Source organism: Tenrec ecaudatus, chromosome 7 (genome assembly GCF_050624435.1).
Source record: "Tenrec ecaudatus isolate mTenEca1 chromosome 7, mTenEca1.hap1, whole genome shotgun sequence".
Classification (NCBI taxonomy): Eukaryota; Metazoa; Chordata; class Mammalia; order Afrosoricida; family Tenrecidae; genus Tenrec; species Tenrec ecaudatus.
In genome coordinates this window covers 94,148,224-94,172,113 of record NC_134536.1, presented here as the reverse complement: position 1 = coordinate 94,172,113, position 23,890 = coordinate 94,148,224, and the positions used below count along the sequence as shown (strand labels likewise).

The window sequence follows — 23,890 nt, the reverse complement described above, 5'->3', positions numbered from 1 at the left end:
CTTATAGATAGCGAAGAACCCAGTCTTCGTCTGTGAGCTCGGGCTGGGCCAGGCTGCAACCTTGTCCAGGAGGGCAAGCCGTGGAGGTGATGGGAGGAGGAAGCCACCCAGTGCCTCCAGTTGTGGGAACCCCTCCCCTTGTGTGCATTTATGTCCCCTGGAAGAACCAATAGTTGTCACAGAACATGAAACAATAAATTTAAAACGTTTACCCTTGTCCTTGTCCAATAGCTGTTCACATGCTGGAGCTGACATTGGAAATTTACAAGTCTTTATTTGTCAACGGTGGGAGTGAACTCTATTGAGCGTTTCCAACACCTTGTGCCTTGGGTTGAGACATTTGCATGAAATCACAACCTTACTGTGACAACCGTCCCCTGTAACAGTTAGTGCCAGTGAGCTCTTGAGGTTAAATTTGCCTGATGTTGCAAAGATGTATTAGTGGTAGGTTCAGCTTTGGCATCCACTTGATTAAATTCCAGAGCTACTATTTTAAAGGTCTGTAAAACTAGATGTGGAAAAAACAACTACAGGATGTCTCAGTTGTGTGGAATGGTAACATTGGGTGACTAGCAGCATCTCACCAATAAGATGAACTTCAAAGTCCAACGGCAGAGCAAGGAAACCAGTACCTTTAGTGCAGTACTGGAGAAGACAGCACAAGTAATTTTATTTTAATCATCCCTTTGCACGGTTATTAAATTACTAAGATTGGGGTAAATGATATCACATTTATGTTTCTTAATGTAAAAAAATAAGAAAAAATTACTGATGTAAAAATTGCTAAATTTTGGGATGTTTCTAGTTAAATATAGTTTCCATAATTATAATTGTAGTATAAATACAATTTTACCTTGTTTTATGAGAAGCATTTTCCAATATTGTAATGTAGTTTCTATAAGCTAGTTTTAGAAGAAGGTTTATTACCTCAGGTACCAACACTATAATTCAGTGGTTAAAACTGAAGCTCTTAGCATTTCTTTTTGACACCTGTAACTGTGGGTTAGTTGCTTTATAAGTAAGATGGATTAGTATTAATACCCTATTTTGTTTGAAATAGAGTTCCAGGGATGAGATTTCTGACTGTGAGATATGAACACGAAGGACTTAAAAATTTTTTTATTAAAGGATCATTTTATTGGAGGCTCTTACAGCTCTTTTAACAATCCACACATCAGTTTTATCAAGCATATTTGTACATCTGTTGCCATCATTATTTTCTAAACATTTACTTTCTTTTGAGCCCTTTGTATAAGCTCCTCCCTACCCCCATTGTGACCTTTTATAAATGATAAATTATTATTATTTTCATATCTTACAGCGACTGCTGTCTCCCTTCCCCCATGACTTCTGTAGTTCCTCCCCCTGGGGGAATGATGGCCTCGGTTATGCGTTGATCATTATGGTTGGTTCCCCCTTCCTTCCCTCTTCTCCCCACCTTCCCCCTAGCTTTTTGTATCGATACTCCCATTCCTGTTCCTAGATTCTGTGTGTCGTGAGCTCTTATCTCTTATCTGTACCTATGCACGTGTTTCGGTCTAGCCCACAGTGAAAAGTAGGACTGGGGTCATGATAGTGGGGGATGAAAAAACCTCAAGGAACCAGAGGAATAGTGTGTGTTTCATAGGTGCTATACTGTGCCTGGCTGACAGATCACTCCATTGTGACCCTTCTGTGAGGGGATGTCCCATTATATGTTGGGCTTTTAATGTCTGGTTCAAATTGCCAGCTTATCTTCAATATACATATGTAAGAATGTGAATATTGGATGACATGATAAAATCTTGAAGCGTATACAAACAGATACTTGGATATTATGTATTGACTAATTATTTTTGCTTGTTTTACACACTTACCCCTTAAAATGTATTGAGTTGATTCTGACCCATGCTTACAATCATCGAGTTGATGCTGACTCATAGCAACCCTACAGGGTAAGGTCGAGCTGTCCCTATGAGTTTCTTTCTTTCTTTTTTTAAAAATGTTTATTTCTTTAATCATTTTATTGGGGGGCTCGTACAACTTACATAATCCATACATACATCCATTGTGTCAAGTACATTTGTACATTTGTTGCCATCATCATTCTCAAAACATTTGCATTCTGCCCGAGCCCTTGGTATCAGCTCTTCATTTTTACCCCTCCCTCCCACTCTCCTCTCTGTCATGAACCCTTGATCATTTATACATTATTATTATTTTGTCATATCTTATCCACTCCCTCCACTGACTTTTATGTTGTCCATCCCCCAGGGAGGAGGTTATATGTAGATCCTTGTAATTGGTTCCCCCTTTCCACTCCACCCTCCCGGTATTGCCACTCTCAGCACTGGTCCTGAAGGGGTCATCTGCCCTGGATTCCCTATGTTTTCAGTTCCTATCTGTACCAGTGTACATCCTCAGATCTAGCCAGAATTGTAAGATAGAATTGGGATCATGATAGTGGGGTGGGAGGAAACATTTAGAAACTAGAGGAAAGTTGTATGTTTCATCATTGCTACACTGTACACTGACTGGTTCGTCTCCTCCCCACAACACTTCGGTGAGGGGATGTCTAGTTGCCTATTGATGGGTCTTGGGTCCCCAATCTGCACTTCTCCTCATTCACAATGATTTGATTTTTTGGTCTTTGATGCCTGATACCTTGTGATCAAATAGGCTGGTGTGCTTTTTCCATGTGGGCTTCGTAGCTTCTGAGCTACATGGCTGCTTGTTTACCTTCAAGCCTTTAAGACCCCAGATGCTATATCTTTTGATAGCTGGGCACTATCAGCTTTCTTCACCACATTTGCTTATACACCCATTTGTCTTCAGCGATTGTATTGGGAAGGTGAGCACACAATGATATGACTTTTTGTTCTTTGATGCCTGATAACTGATCCCTTCGGCACCTTGTGATCACGCAGGCTGGTGTGCGTCTTTCATGTGGGCTTTGTTGCTTCTGAGCTAGATGGTTGCATGTTTATCTTCGATAGTCAGGCTCCATCAGCTTTCTTCACCACAGTTGCTTATACACCTGCTTTGTCTTCAACGGTTGTGTTGGGAAGGTGAGCATCATGGAATGCCAGTTTAATAGAACAAAATATTCTTTCAAGGGAGTACTTGAGTGGAGGCTCAATGTCCATCTGCTACCTTAATACTAACCCTATAAATATATGCACATATATCTATTTCCCCATTCTCATATATAAGTATATTTAAATATGTATATGCCTTTATTTAGACCTCTATAAATGCTTCCTAGTTCTTTTCTCTATTTCTTTTTACTTTCTTCTTGTTCCACTATCATGCTCAGCCTTCATCTGGTTTTCAATTAATTCCTCTCGGTTATATTACCCTTGATCCCTCCCTACCAGGCCTCCTGTACCCTCCTCACCACCAATATGGATCACTTGTTGTTCCCTTGTCCCTGGGTTTGTTAACACCACTTCCTTTCCCCCACCTCCCTCTCTCGTGTTCCCCCGGAACTGTTGGTCCTGTTATTTTCTCCCCCAGATTGTTCATTCAGCCTATCTTATTTAGACAGACCTGTGGAGATAATAACATGCACAAGAACAAGACAGAGCAAAACAAAGCAACAAAAGAAAAAAACATCAATAACAACAACAACAAAAAGCCAATGACGACAAAAAAACAACAACAACAACAACCACCAACAACAACCAAAAAGAAAAGCCTGTAGTTAGTTCAAGGACTGCTTGTTGGAATTTAGGAGTGTTTTCCATTGGAATATGATGGGTGTCAAGCCCTGCCCCAAAGTCTAATTTTGGTATTCCCTGGGGACTTTGTTGCTCTGTTCCCCTTGCTGTTCTGTTGCACGTTCTTAGTGTTTTGCCTCTGTGTGGTGGGATCAGATCGGGCGCAATTCCCACACTGTGTCTCCAGTGTTGTTCCTTGTAGGGCTATGGGTCAGTGAGGGATGTCTTGTCTCATAGTAGGGCCGGCTATCTGGTCTTCTCTGTGGATTGACTGCTCTGAGCGGAAATACCAGGGTGTTCTCTACTCTCTCTTCCTCCCACTTCATTTGCTCTCATGCTGATTAGACAAGTCCCTCTCCCTGAGCTGTGGCTTCAGTGCTGTCCTCTGAAGTAAATTCTTCTTGGGGGGAGGGGCAGGTGTCCAAGTAGTTGGGATTGGGGCCGGCCCTCAGACCTCTCCCCTGGCTCCCTGCTCCATGCCGGTCCTGTAGTTCTTTATGGGAATAGAGAGCCCTTTCTTTGGCAGAGTGAACTGCCAGCCTTGCAGATCGCAGCCCAACTCCTAACCATTGCGCCACCAGGCCTCCTTTCCCTACTCATTGTGACCTGAGACAGGGTTTCAAAGACTCGAGTTTTAAGAGAGCAGACTGCGTTCTTTCTCCTGTGTACCAGCCTTGGACAGTGCCACCGTCAGACTCCTTGGACAAATAGAGAACTACTTACATAGGTTGGTAGGATCATGGTGGCGGAGTAGGTTACGCTTTGGCTACTAACTGTAAGGCCAGCAGTTTGAGACCACCAGCTGCTCCATGGGAGGAAGATGAGGCTTTTTACTCCCATGAAGAGCTACAGTCTCGAAACCCACAGGGCAGTTCTACCCTGTCCTATCGATGGCAGGAATGAGGATTTTTATTTTCTAGTATTAGAGTTGTTAAAACAAAAATCATAATAAGCACATCATAGAAACTGATAGATTATTGGCGGCATGATTTGTAAATCATAGTAACAATTGACCAAGAGTGTCAGAAATATTCCAAAGATGAATTTCCAAAATTCTGTCACCAAATCTTATGAGCATTGCCATGGAAAATGAGTGGGAATATAACTGGTAAACAAATTTGTGATCAGGAAGGAATTTCATATAGCAATTGTCTTCAAGAACAGTGGAGATAATTTCTGATTTACTTTACACATAATTCCCAGTGTGATCTTTGGGGTCTTCAACTGGCTGAATTATTCAGCTTGCTGAATTATTCCAAAAGAGGACAATGCCCTTCGGCTACACTAGTTTAATTGAATTATTGTTTGACTCACAAGTGGTCTTTAGGAACTTTTTTCTTTTTAAAAATACTTCAGTTAAAATAATTTTCCCCCAACAATTTTATTGGCATGTAATTCACATGTCATACAATTAAATAGTTAAATCACATCATTCATCACCACAATCACGTAGAACACTTTTAAATGTTTTCTAATAACAATATTTGCTCCCCAGTTCCCCCCAACCTCCCCTGGCATACTTACATGGAGCCATTAATCCAGTTACTGTTGCTGTAGATTTGCCTATCTTGTAGTTCATCTACAGAAAACCATTAAAAAAAATCAAACAACAGAAAACTAACAAGAATCATAAATTCAAGTCAATAATGCATGTATTGTGATTTGTAGCCAGCCTATAAAAGGACACCCCTGGACCCATGAAAGCTAAAAATCTGGATTCCAGAAAAAGACAATGACTTTGTCAACAGGGAAGGGAACTGCGTGTGTAAAAGATCAGAAAGTGTGAGCTTCATACGCAGTGGATTTGTAAGAGGCGAGGAATAGGAAATCAGGATAAAAGTCCAGAGGAAAAAAGACCAAATATTGTTAGTGTGCCCATCCTGTTGTGAGTTCATGAAGGTAATGTCAGGAGGCATCCACACTGATCAGTGGGGTTCTGTAGGTGGAAGTGTTGGCAGAAAAGAACACTATGAGGCAGGCATTGCCCACATGCCGCCACAATCCCTTATGTCGGGGTTGGGAAACCTTACGGGGAGAGAGTGTCTTTGCTTGCCTCTTGTTTCTAGAGTTGCCTCCAACGTGAGCCGTTTTTCCTCCTTCCTTCCTGTCACTTCTCTCTATTCTGACTAGTTCCTCGAAGCCTTATCTTGATACCAACAGAATGATAAAAACAATGGTAGGAGATACTTCTATTAGTCCTAGATGTGTGGTGGCTCTATAGGATAACATTGGGTTGCTAAGCTAGAGGTTGGCGGTTCAAGCTCACCAGCCACTCCTTGGGAAAATAAGGAGGCTGTCTGCTTCTGTAAAGAATTACATCCTTGGAAATCCTATGTAGGGTGGCAATGCCTTGGACTTGACTCCGTAGCAGTAGGTTTTGATTTTTGTTTACTGTGTGCTGTGTACTCTCCGTAGTGCCTTTCATTTATCATCCCATTTCATCTCCCACACGGTGCTGTGATTCAAGTACTATTAGTGTCCATATTTTACTGTCAAGGAAATAGACACAATTAGGTTACACTTTTATTTTTGCACATTCATACTGTCGTGACTCATAGTGACTCTATAGGACAGGGTAGAACTGCCCCTATGAGTTTCTGAGATTGTAACTTTATGAGAGTAAGCCCCATCTTCTGAGGAGTGGCTGGTGGTTTTGAACTGCCGACCTTGCAGTTAGCAGTCCAGTGTATTACCGCTATACCACCAAGGCTGTCAGTCCCCTTGGCTCGATGGTAGTGAGAGTTTTTTTGTATACTGTCCCAGGTCACAGCATTCCTAAGAGATGGAGCCACACGCCATTTTCAAGCAGTCTGGCTCAAGAGTCCATGCTCTTTACTGCTCTCCTATGTTGCTTCTTGTACCATTAATAAAATTTTCAATCTGTCACAGAACATTTTGCACCCTCTCCAACTCTGCCTCAAACTTTGCTTTCCCTAAAAATAGTATATTTTTTTTCTTTTGGTATCTCATTTGAAAAGAGACAGCGGTCCTTCTTTTTCATTGTATTTTACTTTACATTTCTTTCCCATATTATAGACTGGGAATTTGGTTTAGAGTTTTCTTCTTTATCCCATTTTTTGGTGTCATCTTGGAGGATTTGAGTGTTTTAGAGACAATATTACACAGAAACTAAGAGCTAGGGTTCTTGAGTCAGATCTGGCTACATTTCAAACCCCTCTACCAACTGAGGAGGCCTGGTGGTGCTGCGGGGAAGTGCTCAGCCACTGCTCTGTCTACAGCACTTTCCCATTGCTCAGTCTACTGCTAGACTCTTCTTTTTTCTGCTGGGTTGGGTAATTCATAGTAGTGGGCTCACAGAACTCATAGGAAATGCTTACAGTTATGGGGTTTATTAGGGAAGTTAGTAAGTTACAATCTTCATGTAATAAGCTCAATTGTTCAGTTAGGATGATTCCTTCTCTCCTGTGCTAGAATATAGGCCTCTCTCTGGCCATCAGCCTCTTGGCCTGGGCTCTGCCCTCTTGGGCAATGGGCAAAGCTCTTTCAGTGCTTCCATTAAATGCCTAAAAGATGTGCCATTTCACTGAAAGCCTAACTCCAAGGTGCTCAGTTCCAGCTTTGAGGGTCTGCAAACCCAGCTTCCCCAATTAAGTGCACAAAGGTACCCTACTCCTGCCCCAAAGCACTCAGCTTTACTTGCTTTGTCTGCAGAGGAGTGTGCTGCGCTGTGTCACGCTGTGGCTCCCGATTCTGCTGCTGCTGCTCTTCTACTCCTCGTGTTACATCTGTCTCCTGGATCAAGAAGGGTCAACGTGCGGGATCTCAGGTTCCAAAGGACGTGCTCCAACCCTGGGTCTTCTCCTTTGCTGCTTATGAGAGGTGGCTGACTTTCTGCCCAGCAAGATGGCAATCAATACTGTTACAGTCACTCACAGCTGAATTAATCCCTATTGTCCCCCAGTTTTTTATCCAGACTCATTAGGAAAGTGAAGATCATTTGTTGGGAGAAACAGAGGATATGGCATGAAAAGCCGAATGGAATGATTTGATGATTGCTGCTGCTAAGTGAAAGGATGATGGACTTAACCACTTAGCTGCTCCCAGTAAAATCACTAGTGTTCAGTTGATTCTGACTCATAGCAACCCATGTAGATGGGACAAAATTCTATCTGGTCCTGAGACACCCTCAGTGTCTCGTATAGAAAATCGTTTCCATACTTGAGTCCGTTTTTTCAGCTACTGTGTCAATCCATCTCATTGAGGTTCTTCCTCTTCTTTTACTGACCCACTGCTTTTCCAACATGAGGTCTTCCTGCAGTGTCTGATGCCTCTGGGTAACACGTCCACAGTACAAGATGAAGTACTGCTATCTTTGCTTTTAAGGAACATCCAGCTGTGTTCCGTCCAGGGTAAATTTATTTGTTGTTAGGGCAATCTATGATATATTCAATCTTCTTTGCCAGCTTCACAATTCAACTGCAGGAGTTCCTAAGTCTTCTTTATTCATCATCCAATTTCCACATGAATTTGAGGTAATTGGAAATATCACGGCTTGGCAGACCTTGTTCCTTAAAGTGTCGTAATTTATTTTTAACCCTTTAAAGAGATCTATTGCAGCAGATTTGTCCAGTGCAAGATCTTGTTTGATTTCTTCACTGGTGCTTCCATGGATTGCATTGTGTGGATCCAAGTAAAATGAAAATGTTGACAACTTCTTGGTCTGCTGAAGAACCTCTGTTGTCTCATGTTATTTTTTAAACTACTGATGAGGAATGATAGAAAAAATGTCTCAGGTTTCAGTTAGGTTTTGTTTATCTAGGGAGGAGAAAATGGCTATATTTAACATTTTCTACTAGCGCTTACCCATTAGCTAGAAGCTTAAACTGGATGTTGAAACACCCTGGTGGGTTGAGGCAGAGAATAGCTTTACTATGTGTGAGGGTGGTAGTCACATAATCTGGTGTCAATTTGAGAGGATTAAAGTGACGGGGTGGAGTCTAGTCCGTCCATCGGATCATTGCCCATGAAACCTCTCTGGGCATGACCTTTTCCTGAGGATTTTGGGAAATTCTATATTCCTTCTTGGAGGCAGGAGACACTATCTCTCTGCTCACTCCCTGAGAGACATTGCAGGTGAGAAGACACATGGAACTAAACTAGTGCACTGAGCTGGAGAAGTCACATGGAGCTACTCTGATACAGCCAGACCTCTGAAGCTGGAGAAGCCATGTAGAGACCCCTGCCAGCGCTGAGATGTTTACAATGCCACTGGATCCAAAGACTTTCTAACCACTGGCCTGTGATCGTCCTGCATTCGGTGTCATTGCATGTGTTTTGTGAGTCTGAAGAGGACTTTAATGCATTGGTATCGGACATATGGGCTAATATTGGACTTATGGCCTTGGATTGGCTGGGTTGGGATGCTTTCTTTTTGAAAAAAAAAATCATTTTATTGGGGCTCATACAACTCTTACCACAATCTATACATCCATACATTGTGTCAAGCACATTTGTACATTTGTTGCCATCATCATTCTTAAAAACATTTCTTTCTACTCGAACCTTTGGTATCAGCTCCTCATTTTCCCCCTCCCTCCCCATCTCTGCCTCACGAACCCTTGATAATTTATAAATTATTATTTTTTCATGTCTTACATTGTCCAATTCTCCCTTCACCCATTGTCTGTTGTCCGTTCCCCAGGGAGCGGGTTATATGTAGGTCCTTGTGATCGGTTCCATTGTTTTCTCCTGTAGCTTGTGTATCCCAACACCTATCTTATCTAGAAAGACATGCAGAGATAATATGCACAAAAACAAGACAGAGCAAAACAAAGCAAAAGACAACAACAACAACAACAACAACAACAACAAGAAACCAATGACAAAGAAACGAAAAAAAAGCCTATAACTAGTTCCAGGTCTGTTTGTTGAGCTTTAGGAGTGTTTTCTGGTTGAATCTGATGGGGTACCACGCCCTGGCCCCAAAGTCTATTTTTGGTATTTCCTGGGAACTTCATTGCTCTTCTCCCCTTGCTGTTCTGTTGCACACCTTTAGTGTTTCACCTCGGTGTGATAGGGTCAGATTGGGCACAATTCCCACACTGTGTCTCCAGTGTTGTCCCCTGTAGCATTATGGGTTAGTGAGGGACGTTGCGTCTCGTAGTGGGGCCGGCCCTACGGTCCTCTTCGTGCATTGGCTGCTCTGAGCAGGAGCCTTGTCCTCAGGGATTGGTGGGCCAGGATGTGCTCCACTCTCTCTTCCTCTCCCTTCATTTGCTCCTGTGTGCTCTGATCAAACCTGTCCCTCTCCCTGAGCTGTAGCTTCGGTGTGGTCCCCTGAAGTGAATTCTTCTGGGGAGAGGGGTAAAACTCTCTTTTATATACATATGAGTTTCTATGGATTTGTTTCTCTAGTGTACCTGGATTAACACAGTGAGGAACAGGCTCTTTCATTTATTCTATCGAACGCAAGCCCCTGAGTTCACTGGACTGTAAGTCCTTGTTGCATTTGAGGATTGCTCTCTGCTGGCAACTTGGGTTTTTGTTTGGTGAGAATGTACCATACAGATTTGTTGATATACTTGCTCTCTGCTACCATCATACATATAGATGAACTTTTTTCTTAAAAAAAATAGCTTCCTCTATAGTGAATGAATGTTACTGCATTTGCTGTTTTGACCCTGTCATTGCTTTTGAAGTAATTTTGTTCTGTCTCTTACGTTATACGTAAACCTTTTTGTGCTTTAGGCAAAATAGTTTCCTCATCATTATTTTAATGAGTATTATTGACTGGATTAATGATACTATTATTAGAATTATTAAATGTATGAAGATTGCTTCTAATGTAATTTCCCAGCGAGTTAATATATTTCCCACGAAGTGATTCACTCTATAATTTATACACTTCAAACCAAATCCACAGCCATGGAATCCATTCTGGCTCATAGCAACTCCTAGGACAGAGTCCACCAGCGTGGTTTTCAAGACTGTGCCTCTTAAATGGGAGCAGCCAGCCTCCTCTGCTCACTTAACAGTTAGCACTTGCCTGCTTCCTGGACAGCACCATAACATACACATGCATTCTACAAGTGAACTTGAACTCCCACTCAAGGTTTCAGCTCGACCGAGATCAAGCCGCCCTCACCCTGCTCCCTGCTTACTCTCAGGAGACCATCACTGAAATGGGGTGCTGTAGGATGTTGATGGCACCCAGCTTTCAAGATCTGTGGTCTTAAAACAGAAACCCCAAACCAAATTCACTGCCGTCCAATCGATGCTGACGCATAGCAACCCTCTAGGAAAGGGTAGCACTGCCCCTGTGAGATGCTGAGGCTGACACTCTGTGGAACTAGAAAGCCTGGTCTTTCCCCAGGGGAGCTGGCTGACTTGATGGTTACCAGCTGACCACATAACCATTGTACCAGCAGAGCTCCCCGTGGCCTTAAAAGCTTGCCTTAAAAAAAGCAGCCTTGCTGAAAAAAGCCCACCAACCTCAGTGTAGTCAAAGGTTTTTTAAAGAAAATCCACAATTCATGAGAAAATGCATACGAATTTAAATTCTAAAGGAATTTGTTTATGGAAGATGGGTCAACAGTGGGGCTCACCTGCATTTTGAATGTTGACATAAGGTACTATTCACATTCTTTATGCTGCCTCCCCAGTACTTGCTGACCAATACACCAGCAGCGTGGCTGTGCTTCAGAAGCCCTGGGAGTGGCTACAATTTGGGTAGTGATCCTCAGGGTCAGCAGTTACAAACCACCAGCAGCTCCACACTGAGGGAGAAAGACTGGGCTTTCTATGCCTGTAAACAGTTACTGCCTTGGAGACCCCCAGGGCAGGGGATCTCTAGGGGTCAGCATGGACTCCGTGGCAGTGAGTTTTGAGGTGGTTGTTTGCTTTGGAGTGGTTATCCTGGCACAAGTCAGGGCAAGTCCAGGGAGGGAGTAGTTTGACCTCAGCAAGGTGCGGATGAAAATGGATTAATTGGTATTCAGAAAGTACGCACAAAGAACTAGGGAACTTGCCTGGGCATTTATAGAAAGTATCCAGTCAGATGCATCCACCAGCCTCTGTTTATGAGCAATGAGGTTCCCTTGACTTTGTCTTGCTTAAAGCTTAATATAGTGGTTCTCAACCTGTGGGTCGTGAACCCTTTTGGAGTCGAACGACCCTTTCACAGGGGTGTCTTGATTCATAACAGTAGCAAAATTACAGTTGTGAAGTAGCAACGAAAATAATTTCATGGTTAGGGGGTCACCACAACATGAGGAACTGTATTAAAGGGTCGTGGCATTAGGAAGGTTGAGAACCACTGGCTTAATAAAAGATTCTTTATAGAACAATGTAGGAACTCTGGTGACATAGTAGATGTGGCAGTTACATAATCTGTCAATTTGCAAAGGGGGGTGGAGTCTTGCATGTCAATGAGGCCTCTGTGTGGGCATGGCTTCTGCAGAGGATTCTGGGAACTCCTGTCTTCCTCCCTGGAGGTGGCGCACGCTCTCTCCCTGTGCGACATTCTGTTGACAAGTCACATGGAGGTATGCTGATGGAGCCAGGTACCTGGAACTGGAGGAGCCATGTGAAGACCCATGCCAGTGTTGAGATGCTTCTACCCCCACTGGATCCGTAAGACTTTCCACCCACTGGCCCGTGATCTTCCTGCATTCAGCATAATTGCATATGTTGCATGAGTCTAAAGAGGAATTTATAGACTGGTATTAGACATATGGACTAATATCAGACTTATGGACTTGAAATAGACTGGGCTGGGTTGTTTTCTTAATATACAATTACTCTTTGATATAAAGTTCTCCTTTACACACAAATAAGTGTCTATGAATTTGTTTCTCTAGTCAGCCCAGACTAACACAGTGGACATAGGTTGGGCTGCTAACTTTAGCAAGGTCCACAGTGCAAAACCACCAGGAGAAAGACAGGACTTTCTACTCCTGTAAAGAGTTACAGCCTCAGAAACTCATGGGGGCAGGACTACCGTGTCTTAGAGGGTCACAATGAGTCAGGACCGACTCGATGGTTTTTGGTTTAGAATATGAGTGATTCTTTTTTCCTCTAGCATGCTAGATGACTAAGGTGCGTTTTGTAATTTTAAATTCGTGTGAACACACTGATCATTTAAAAAAATTTTAGTTTTAATTTTAAAAAATGAATAGTTCTGTTGGCACATAATTCACATATCATACTATTCAATAGTTCAGTCATATTAAAAAAGTCATGTACGATCATTAGCACACTCAATTTTAGAATGTTTTCTTCTTTCTTGTACTCATTTTAGCTCTCCATTTCCCCACACTCCCCTGCCATACTCCCAAGAAACCATTAATCAAGTTATAGTCTCTATAGAGATACCTGTACTGAAACTCAGCAAGAAACCAACAGCAACAAAATATAACAAGGAAAAACCCGAAACAACAACACAACAACAAATCCCAGATTATTAGAAACTTGAACAAATTTAAAATGGGTCAAAGGAGAGCAAATGATAAAGTATTCACAACTTTAACTTTACTGCATCTGCAAAAATCCACTTTCCAGTATGCGCTGTATGATAGCAAGACTTTACAGCCTTGGTCTGTGGACACCAGGCTTAATCCAAGAATAAATGGATCATTTTTAACTTAGTTTTTTAATGTGATAAAATATATGTAGCAAAAATGTTGCCTGTTAATGATTTTTAAGTGTACAACGTTAATTGTGTTCATCGTGTTGTAGTCTCGGTACCTTCAAGAAAAAAGTTTCAAACTCATGGCTTCCAAGGGGGTGTACGGGACCAGTTCAATTCCAGAAAGTTATGGCCACTGTTTTTGCGGGAATTCGAAGGGGATGATCTTGACAGATATTCTTGAAAGACATAGGATGATTGTGAGGACTTATTCAGAAGACATGTTAAGATAATTGGAACTATATTGGTGCGAAAAAGGTAGGGGCATTGTTTGATGAATTAAAAAATGTTTGTTTTAATCACGACAATGCACCTGCTTATTCTTTGAGTGTAGCAAAATCTGTGTTAGGAGAATTCATTGAAAAACCTTACCACATCCACTTTCCAAGTCCTGATCTCACTCCTTCAGACTTCATTTTGTCTCCACACACAAAGAATATTGCAAAGAAATACAACTCGCGTCACTGGAGAAACCACAGCTGCGGTTTGAGGTGCTGTAAATGATAAATCAGAAGCGTGGCATTGCTCAGGGTGGGATGGAGAGAGGGAAACACTGCTGTCAAAGTGTGTAGACCTGGAGGGAGGCTATCAGGAAACAATAGCTGTACATTGTTTCATAAAGTTTTCTATGGTTTTGTGGCAGTACTTTCTGACTTAACCTTGTATAACTAGGGGTGGAATTATGGGGTCATATGGTAATTTTTTGTTGAACTTTTTTGGGGAAAATATTGAACTCTACAGGGAATGTACTTTTTAGCAACAATGGATGAGGTTTCTAATGTATTCATCTTTTCACTAACATGTGTTTTCTGGCTACTAAGGTTTATATGTCACTTTACCCATAATTTTATGGTCCATTATCAATTGCTATTGGTAGCATGCTTAATACATGATACTAGTCACTTATCGCTTGCTTTTCTTCATGTTTTAGATTCTGAACATGCCACTCTCATCCTGATTCCCCTTTCTGATTTTCATAGCTTTTATTGTTTTCACAAATTTGGTCATTCAATTATATTCTTTTTCCCTTTTTATATGTATTTTTAAAATGTTTAATACACGTAAGGTTTCCTCACCAACAACTTCTTAAGGTCTAGTTTGGTTTGGTGTTATCCACAGAGTCAGTAAACCATTCCATAAATGCAGATTCTATATTCCATACCTCCTTTTAGCTGAATTTAAATCAAGTTATAATCAACTGCTAAGAAACTGGTTATTTTTTGTTTGTTTGTTTGTTTTCTTGGAATGAACTTGTATGTAGCTAATGAATCTTAGGTCTGCTTTAGTTTCATGTCTCCTTTTATAACCACTGAGACCAATGTTTAGATCTAATGGATAAGAAATAGGGAGGGAGAAACTGGTTATTTTTATGTATTTTATAATGTTTGCAACACCTTTTGATTTTCACAGGGCAAACACAGAAAATGAATCTTTTCCAGTCAGTAACAAGTGCCTTGGATAATTCATTGGCAAAGGATCCCACTGCAGGTAAACTTCATTTGGGCTTTCCTGTGAGTGGTGGTAGCAGTTAATGTGTTCATCTGCTAAGAGAGTTTGTAGGTTCGAGTTCACCCAGAGTTGCCTCTGAAGAAAGACCTTGTACACTATTTCTGAAAAATCAGTCATTGAAAACCCTGGAGCACAGCTATGCTGACACACCGAGGATCACCGCGAGATGGAATTAACTCAGTGGCAGCAGTTTTTTTTTTCTTTTCTTTTTTTACATTTTATTAGGGGCTCATACAACTCTTATCACAATCCACACATATACATACATCAATTGTATAAAGCACATCTGTACATTCTTTGCCCTAATCATTTTCAAAGCATTTGCTCTCCACTTAAGCCCTTTGTATCAGGTCCTCTTTTTTTCATTTTTTCCCCTCCCTCCCGCTCCCCCTTCCCTCATGAGCCCTTTATAGTTTATAGATTGTTATTTTGTCATATCTTGCCCTATCTGGAGTCTCCCTTCCGCCCCCTTCCCTGCTGTCCATCTCCCAGGGAGGAGGTCACATGTGGATCCTTGTAATCAGTTGCCCCTTTCCAGCCCACTCACCCTCCACTCTCCCAGCACCGCCCCTCACACCCCTGGTCCTGAAGGTATCATCCACCCTGGATTCCCTGTGCCTCCAGCTCCCATAACCACCAGTGTACCACCTCTGCTCTATCCAGTGGCAGCAGTTTTATAATAGCATGCAAATTTAGAATGAAAGATTTGCTTGACAAAATTAACCCTTAAGATTTAACACTGTAAAGGGGGGACTGAGCACAAGGATCTATATATAACCCCCTCTCTGGGGGACGGACAACAGAAAAGTGGGTGAAGGGAAACATCGGACAGTGTAAGACATGAAAAAATAATAATAAATTATAAATTATCAAGGGTTCGTGAGAGAGGAGAAAATGAGGAGCTGATACCAAGGGCTTAAGTAGAAAGCAAATATTTTGAGAATGATGATGGCAACAAATGTACAAATGAACTTGACACAGTGGATAGATGTATGGATTGTGATAAGAGATTTATGAGCCCCCAAAAAATGATTTTAAAAAGGATTTAACACTGTATCTACTTGACATTTTCAAAAGACCTGATTAAATGATGCAGAGTAAATAATCAAATTGTGATATTAACCCACTTTTAAAAATTCACTCATTATTAGTTAGTACAAACAGTCTCTCTGATACAGAAGTATGATTTATGTACAAGCTGTCGTTACAATAAACCACTGTAAAGCCCATTAAAATTCAAGGTACATGCAATGGTTTTTAGTAACACCCTGGATGCTACTTTGAAATATGCACCAAAACCTTATTAGTATTGACTAAAAATGCTTTAGAGTATGTAGAAGTGTTTTGTTAATGTTTATTATACATAGAGAGGAAGACTATATCTTATATACTAAGAGAAACATTTGACTGACTTTAGATATGAACCATACATTATATATAAATTTGACTTAGGGCAGATTTAGGAATGAAACTCATCTATAATCTGCAGATATTCCGTACTAGTAGCTACTGCCACTGAGTTAACATTCCTTTGTCGTATGTGTGTCTGTGATCCTGTATTAATGCTTTCTGGATGAACAACCTTCTTGTCCTCCTATTTGTCCCTGGAGAAAAACCTCAAGTATTACCTCATGAAGCTGTCAATATAGATAATATAAAATTGATGCTTTCCTTCCTTTTGGGGGACATTTCCATTCAAGTTGCTCATTTTGGAAATATCTTTATAAATAATTTATTGAATTATTAGTAGAAAAATAGTTGTTCTTCCATGATATATTTTAAAATATGATTGGCTTTACTTATATGTATTTTAAATGATTAATCTTGGATTTATCCTTGAGTATTCTTAGTTTCAAGGTCAAGTGAAAGACAAGTTATATTTAAGAAGGAAGCTAGAACTAGACTGGAGAATGAAATGAGGGATCAAATCTCCATTCTGAAAATTTATTCAAATTGGTGATGTGGATTTTAGTTTTTAAAATTTTATTATGAACTGAAATATGTTTCTGGCATTAATTTCCCATTTCCCCCGCCCCCCACAGTCTTGTTGCACCTAGTCTGACTACTGAAATCTGTATACCTAGGTCATATGAGAAAAATATGTTGCATGTCCAACTATGTTTATTTCTTTAATGTATTTTAATAACAATAATTTCTTAGCAGTTTTGTTTTTACAGATCTTTGAAAGGTGACAGGTATCAACATTTCTCAGGTGGAGTTTAATTTCCACTAGAAAATAGTATAGCTGTAATATTTTTAATTTGTTTAAAAGTGTAAATTGTGGCTAATGTTGCTATATGTGCTCACTAACCGGACAGTGGTTAGCATGTATCCTTATAATTCCTGAGTTCTTATATGGCCACTGAATCGATTCTAAATAAGTTGGATATTGGCTTTTGAGTAAGTGCTCCAATTATAGCTGGTTTGTTTAGAATTGGATCCCAGGATGATTCTTATATGCAAAACTAAGTAAATTGAAGCACAGAGAAGTTTATTTCCTCAGGGTTCACGTGGTTGATTAATTGCATTCATGGGACTAGATTTTAGATCTCTTAATAGCCCCTCTTTTATTTTTACTTGACTTTAAAGCTCATCTCAGTTTTACTAATACCATTCTTTGCCTTGTTTACCATGTTTCAGCCAGACTGTTCCTTTCTGTTAACATAAGTCATTTTTCTCTTTAAGACCATTCATTTGGCCTAGAATGGCCTTCCTTAGCTCTTCAGATGGCTGACTCACAGCATCCCATGCATACGAAAAGCAGTGGCCCGGGACTCAGGAGCCCTGAGTGTGAGCCACGGATTTACTTGTAGCTTTCCAACTGGCAAGTCACATGCTTCTTCTCTGACCTCATTATTTCTCATGGGTTAAACAAGATGAAATTCTAGATTAGTGGTTCTTTCTCAAGAAGGGGCGTTTTTACACCTCTCACCTCCTGACTTTCCTTCTCCGCTCGTATATTTAGCAATGTCTGGAGATAATTTTGGATGCCATATTTGTGTGGATATTTCGTGGCTAGAGTCCACAGATGGTTCTAAACATCTTGTAATTCACAAGACAGTACCCATGGCTAAGAATTACTAAGCAAATAATGCCAAGTTGAGATAGCCTGATCTAGAGCTATGGCCGATTTCTGTTTTGTGATATATAAGGTAAACATTTCTATTACTTCTTTCTCAAAGTTAGCATAATTTAGGGATTATTAAATTAAATGTGCTTTTTTAAACATTGTCTTTCAGTAATATTTGGTGAAGATGTTGCCTTTGGTGGAGTCTTTAGATGCACCGTTGGCTTGCGAGACAAATATGGTAAGTTAGTATTTTTATGTATGAATTATGTTCTTGTAAACTTTTGCTTACAGATCGTAACAATACAGAACTGACTTTGATGGCACTGGGCTTTTTCCCTAGGAGGTCTCACAAGATTTCCACCTCTGACAGGTGCAGTCTTAACCCTTTATTATCACTCTTTTTACTAAAAAGTGACTTGATTTTCCCTTCTCTGACAGGTGCCCACCTTACATAAGTTCTGAGTTTTTCGGGTTTTTATTATACAACATTTGCCTGTCATGTTGTTTAGCCATATGTTTCTTGTGTAGATGGACTCCTTTTCATTTCCACAGACACACGGATAATTCTGATTTAGTCCAGATTACACATATGTAGATTTAAAAACTTTATTAAATGTGTTATTTATCCTTTCGTTCATCTGCCAAGAGAACTTCTGAGATCCTCCTGCTTCTGCCGTAGCCAATCTCAGCGCTGTTACTTGTAGTCCAAGATTCTGTCGGTTCTGTTCACATATTTTCTGTAACATATTGAATCTTTTATTACTCTTCTTCACAGTTCTTTTGGTTTATCCCAACTCATCTTTGTCATTTGCCTGGAATGTGATGAATTTCTGTTTATTGATTTTACTCATTTCATTTGACTCACTTAGATTTAGCAACCCCTTAGGGTGCATTGTCGCCCATCCTAACGTTCCTCCCCCTACGACCTGCTTTGTAAAGAATGGTTTCTGACTTGGGACTGGTAGGGATGCGCTTGACGTTTTTTTTTTTTTTTTTGGCAAAGCAGTTAAGTTTGGGGATAGGAGGAATGGACATCTTCCTTACGTCTTGCCTTTGCCCTTGTTCTGTGAAGCACGTGTGTAGGAGTGCCGGTCTTGAGGCTTGCATTTTACTGTGGTGTGCCATCCCCTATCCCGCTGCTCTCCGAGATTGTTGTGTGCCAGTGAAGCCTGTCACGGCAAGTCTTGTGGCCCTTACCCGCAACGCTCAGCTCGGTCTGTTTTCTGTCACTTCTAGCCAGTGAGTTTCCAGGGCCTGGCCCTCTGCTTTCTCCTCATTTTGTACAATCGTTGGTTAGAGTTTGAGATAGATGGGGAAAAGGTTATTTTTCCAGTTCACTCAGATTATTATAAACGTACAGACCTTAGCAAAGTGTTAGAACCTTTTAAAAGGTTGATTTTGAAAGTAACGCGTGTATGTGTGGGAATATCAAATCCAGTTTACTGACATTAAATTGCAAGGATTAATTCAATATCAATTCTATTCCCATATGTTCTACTGCTGCATTTCTTCCTCTGACCTGAACCCCCTCGAACTGGGTCGGACCTCACAAGTGAAAGGACATGGTTCTTCAGACTGCTAACTGTGTCCAAGACCTCAGGCGCCAGCTGCAAGCTTGGGAGTTTCCCCAGAACCCTCACTTCTGACCAGATGACCACACATATAGATTTTCCCTTCCCACTTTCAGGAAGACACTTGTAAGCTTGGGAGTCCCTTGAGTCTCTAACCCTTCTGACCTACTATTCTCTTAGGTTCGAGAATTCCAAGCACTTTGTTTGGTGCAGAACACATGGGAAATTGTATATGAGGGTAAATCAGGAAGTCTTGCTATACAATCATAGCGACTTTTGTTAAACAATATCAAATGGTGAAGGTGTTCCTGACTTAGCCTTCCTCCAGATCCGTGCACATGTGGAGGTAGTGTAGCGCTTCCCCGAGGGATTCTGTGCTTCTCCCCTGAAACCATCCTCAAGGGGCTCCAATTGCTCCTTTTCAGTGCTTTTGAATTTGAGGAACAAAACGAAGTCTGGAGGGGCAAGAGCTGGGCGGGAAAGCGGAGGCCGCCGTAATATTGCCCAGTGAAGCCCCCCCGAGGACGCCCTTTGCCGCCCTGGAGAAATGAGCAGGCGCGGTGCTGTGATGCATCACGGACACATCCTCACATTTTTATCACCAACATAGTGTTCAACGCTCTTATGTCTTTTTTTTAAAAAAAATAAGCGCCCTTGATCATCCTTTGTTCTAGAAATCTTATCAAGTGTACATCTCTGGAATCCCAAAAAACACTCCCCTCCCCTTCTGAGTTGACCTCTGAGTGGAATTGAACTGTCCTCCCGGATCCCCTTACAAACTACGATTACAACGAGCTTTTCTGAAGGCGCCCTAAGGGGAGACCCTCTGAGGCATGTGTATCCCCGAGAGAACCTGTGTGCAGCCATCAGGGAGCCGAGAGACATATTTAAACAGGTTTTGTTGCAATAAACTGATGCACATATGCACTGAAATCCTAGTAGCAATCTTTCTCGACATTTTCTTGGATTAACAATGATAGTTCTATTGTACCAGAAATGATGCAAATGAAGAGCCATAGAAGTTGAGGTCTAGAAGGGTTCCCAATGCTGAGCTTACATGTCCCCCAAAGAGACAGCCCTGCTTTCTGTGTGCATCAGTGTGTTCATCGTGCTGGAAACCCAGGGGACTTGGGCATCGGGAGCGGCCCTGGGCTGCATTGCCTGGTGTGGCTGATTGAAGCACAGCCCGCGTCAGTTCTCTCTTTGGTTCTGGCCTGTCCAGCCTTCAAAGGGAGGCTGTTTATTACCATCGTCCCCTTGGTGTGTTTTGGAGGCTTCTTGAAGACAATCACTAGGGAGAGGCTAAGGTTTCATGGGCTATAGCTCAGGAACCAAGACAAAGACAAAACTCTGGGTCAAGTTACATTTTTTTATCCTACAATTTATAATGATAGGAATACAGATAAGCATAAAGAAGAAAAATTACTCATCTCGTGAGCAAAACTATAGGTGTCTTTACTTCTAGACCATGATAGACTCGAGTAAGACGTTTCCTTCTGTAACTTAGGCATTTTAATTCCTGGTATCAGCGCGCTGTTTAGCCACTATCGGCATTGCTACTCTGGCCAGATCCAGTCTTGTGGCAGGCTGGCTGCTTGCTTCTTTTAAGCTGAAGAGCCCTTTCTTGACTTTGGTACTTTATTTCTTATTGTGCTCGTTCTGCCTGGAGCATTTCATTCCTGTTCCCTTCTCCTTCCATACTGACGACCTCTCAATGCCCATTTCTAGTCCAGAACCCTGTCCTGGGCTTCAGATCCCCATGCTCAATGTGAGTAGCCACCGCAGCATCTTCACGCCAGTGTCTCACGGTCCTTTCACACGGAGGACTGTAAGAAGCTGAGCTAATTCCATCTTCCCGGTGGACGCGTGTCTCCTACTGTAGTGCCTGCCTGGGCGCTGCAATCTTTCTAAACCAGAAAGGGGAGCTCCTAATCTTTCCTTCTGACCGTACACATCCAGTCAACTTTTGCCAGTTTCATCGGTACAGTTTGTCTATAATTACCTTTCATTTGGAGCCTTCATTCTCCTACCCCGGCACTTCAGCCCCTTGCTCATCACCGCATGGGTGACTTAATTGCCTCTCTTAGTGTTCTCCCTTCTGGTAAGTGTCGCCTCTGTCCAGTTTGAGCATCATTATTTGAGACATGATTATTCTAAAATTCACGTTTCTTTGCTAGCTATATAAAAAACTCTGCTGTATATACAAAAGACAATTAATAATCCATTCACTTTATTATTAATGTTGATTTGCCGTTGATTGCTGTTGATTTACACTTTCCCTGGCCCCGCTAGATATCACTTATCCTTTGCACATGTCATCTATAACTTTCTCCCTCACTGATGTAGCAGACAAACACGCGACTCTTCTTTCCTCCTTTCGGAGAGCCCTCTTCCTAGCTGTCCAAGCACACTCCAACACCACTCTGGCACCGGTCAGATGACTTCTCCGACACTTTTAGGTTATAGTGCAGATTTTTCTTACCCAAGTTTACACACCAGGCAGCTCTTCGGAGGCAAAAGATCTTTTCACTTGTGCATCCTTGACTCCTAATACCATATCTGACCATATTTATTAGGTGTATGTTGTTGAGTGAGTGAACTTACCCTTTGCATTCTTATCTAGATGGTGGCTTACTGTACCTATTTTGTATTTTAAATATTAAACCAAATCTAAAAACAATTTTACTGGCATATAATTCACGTATCACACCATTCAATAGTTCAGTCACATCAAGAAAAGGTATACAGTCATCACCAGATCCGTTTCAGAACATTTTCTTCATTCTTGTACTCATCGTAACTAGCCCCCCATTTTGTCCCTATTTGCTTGGTCTAATTTTTTTACAGAATATTGGTTAAGTTGGAGAGAGATTAACTGTCACTTGAAAAGCCTATTATGCTTAGTGGGCACTTGCAGATTTTTATCTACAGTGCAGGAGGCTGAGCTAATTAATTAATGGTGACCTAGCTGTGTTCATTTCATTGTTGGCAACTCCTGTGAATTTTTCTAATAACTGTGGGATTATGATCAAATAGCAACTCATTCCAAATTGTTTGAGATGATCCACTGAATCACTATTAGGCTCTCTAATGAGAAGTGAACTTTCAGAAGTGACAAATAAGGAAGTGGGGAGGAGAGCTGTGCCGGTCCAGTCGTGGGTTAGTTTAGCACATTTAGAAACATCACTCACGTGCTTTTAAAGTGGCAGGTCAGGGCAGAGCAGACAGACCCTCCATGAGAGGGATCGACACAGTGGTGGCATCAATGGGCTCAGCCGTCAACGCTGTGAGGCGGCAGGCCTGGGCAGTTCCATTCTGCTCTGACTGGGGACCAACTTGATGACGCCGAACAACAACTGTGATAAGTAGCTGCCCTTTTCAATGTCGACTGGAATTTCTAGCAAAACAGAAACCTGCCACATGCTTGTTAAAAAAAAGAAAAGATAATTATATATATTTTTAATAATTTATATTTAAGAGAACTAAAAAGTTGTATCCAGGATTATTATGAATTGGAATTGTCTTGGTTGTGGTCATTTTGGCTTCTGTTTAAGAGATTATGTTGATGTAGTTGAATATATTGCACTAAATGTCTCTAAGGAGAACTGTCTCGTGAGGGATCGGTTAGCTTTCTGTGGGAAGAGATTACAGTCAGTAGGTGGCAGCCTTTCCTTTGAAATGAGACTGCCTACTGGCATTCCCCAGCACTCTGAAATTGTCGCAGAGCACTTTAAGTTCATCAGAAAGTAGAATTTGAAAGATTACAGTTTATTACCCAACACAATAAAGCTGACTAGTATTTCATATTAAAAAGAAGGGATTGTGTCACTAGGGACAGTGCTGTAACAAAGGAAGGGAGGAACAGAGCTTTTCTGTATTCCAATAACCCCGATGAGCGTGAGCCTGGTATTACTAAACGGCCTCTCTCTTCCTTCCCTGTCTTTTGATAGATGAAAACAATAATCTAAATGCTTTGAAAACGGAAAAGAAATAGGATGGTGTAGCCTCATTAATGGGTTGCATTTCAACTGGTGGCTTGAAACCCTTTGGACAAGCAAATGCATTGATCAGGAGCAAACGACTGGAACTAGAGGGAGGCTAGGGAAGCTGCCGGTCCCCCAGTGCCACTGCCTCGGAGTTGATGCTGCTGCACAGTGACCCCAGAGAAACCTTAGGGTCTCTGGGACTGCAAATCTTTAGGGGAGCAAGCACGCTCATCGTTCTCCTGTGGAGAAGCTGCCAACCTTGCTGTTGGCAGTCCAAGGCTTACCCCACTGCACCACATCTAATAAGCTCTAAATTTTAGTTCTGAAAGGGCTCACCGTTTAAGGGTTTCTTAAATTGGGACTAGGAGAGAGTAAAGGTAGACTAGGAGAGAGCACTAAAGTTTGATTTT

The 23,890-nt window shown here is 41.4% G+C and overlaps 1 protein-coding gene across 2 annotated transcripts in view; it reads left to right on the top strand.

Moving 5' to 3' along the window:
* The window catches only part of BCKDHB (branched chain keto acid dehydrogenase E1 subunit beta), a 268,641-nt gene that overhangs the window by 662 nt on the left and 244,089 nt on the right, over positions 1 to 23,890 (top strand). For both annotated transcript variants that reach the window (XM_075554842.1, XM_075554844.1), the window contains exons 2-3: positions 14,755 to 14,832; positions 18,093 to 18,161. In XM_075554842.1, the coding sequence (XP_075410957.1) occupies positions 14,755 to 14,832; positions 18,093 to 18,161 (147 nt within the window). The remainder of the gene's footprint in view (positions 1 to 14,754; positions 14,833 to 18,092; positions 18,162 to 23,890) is intronic.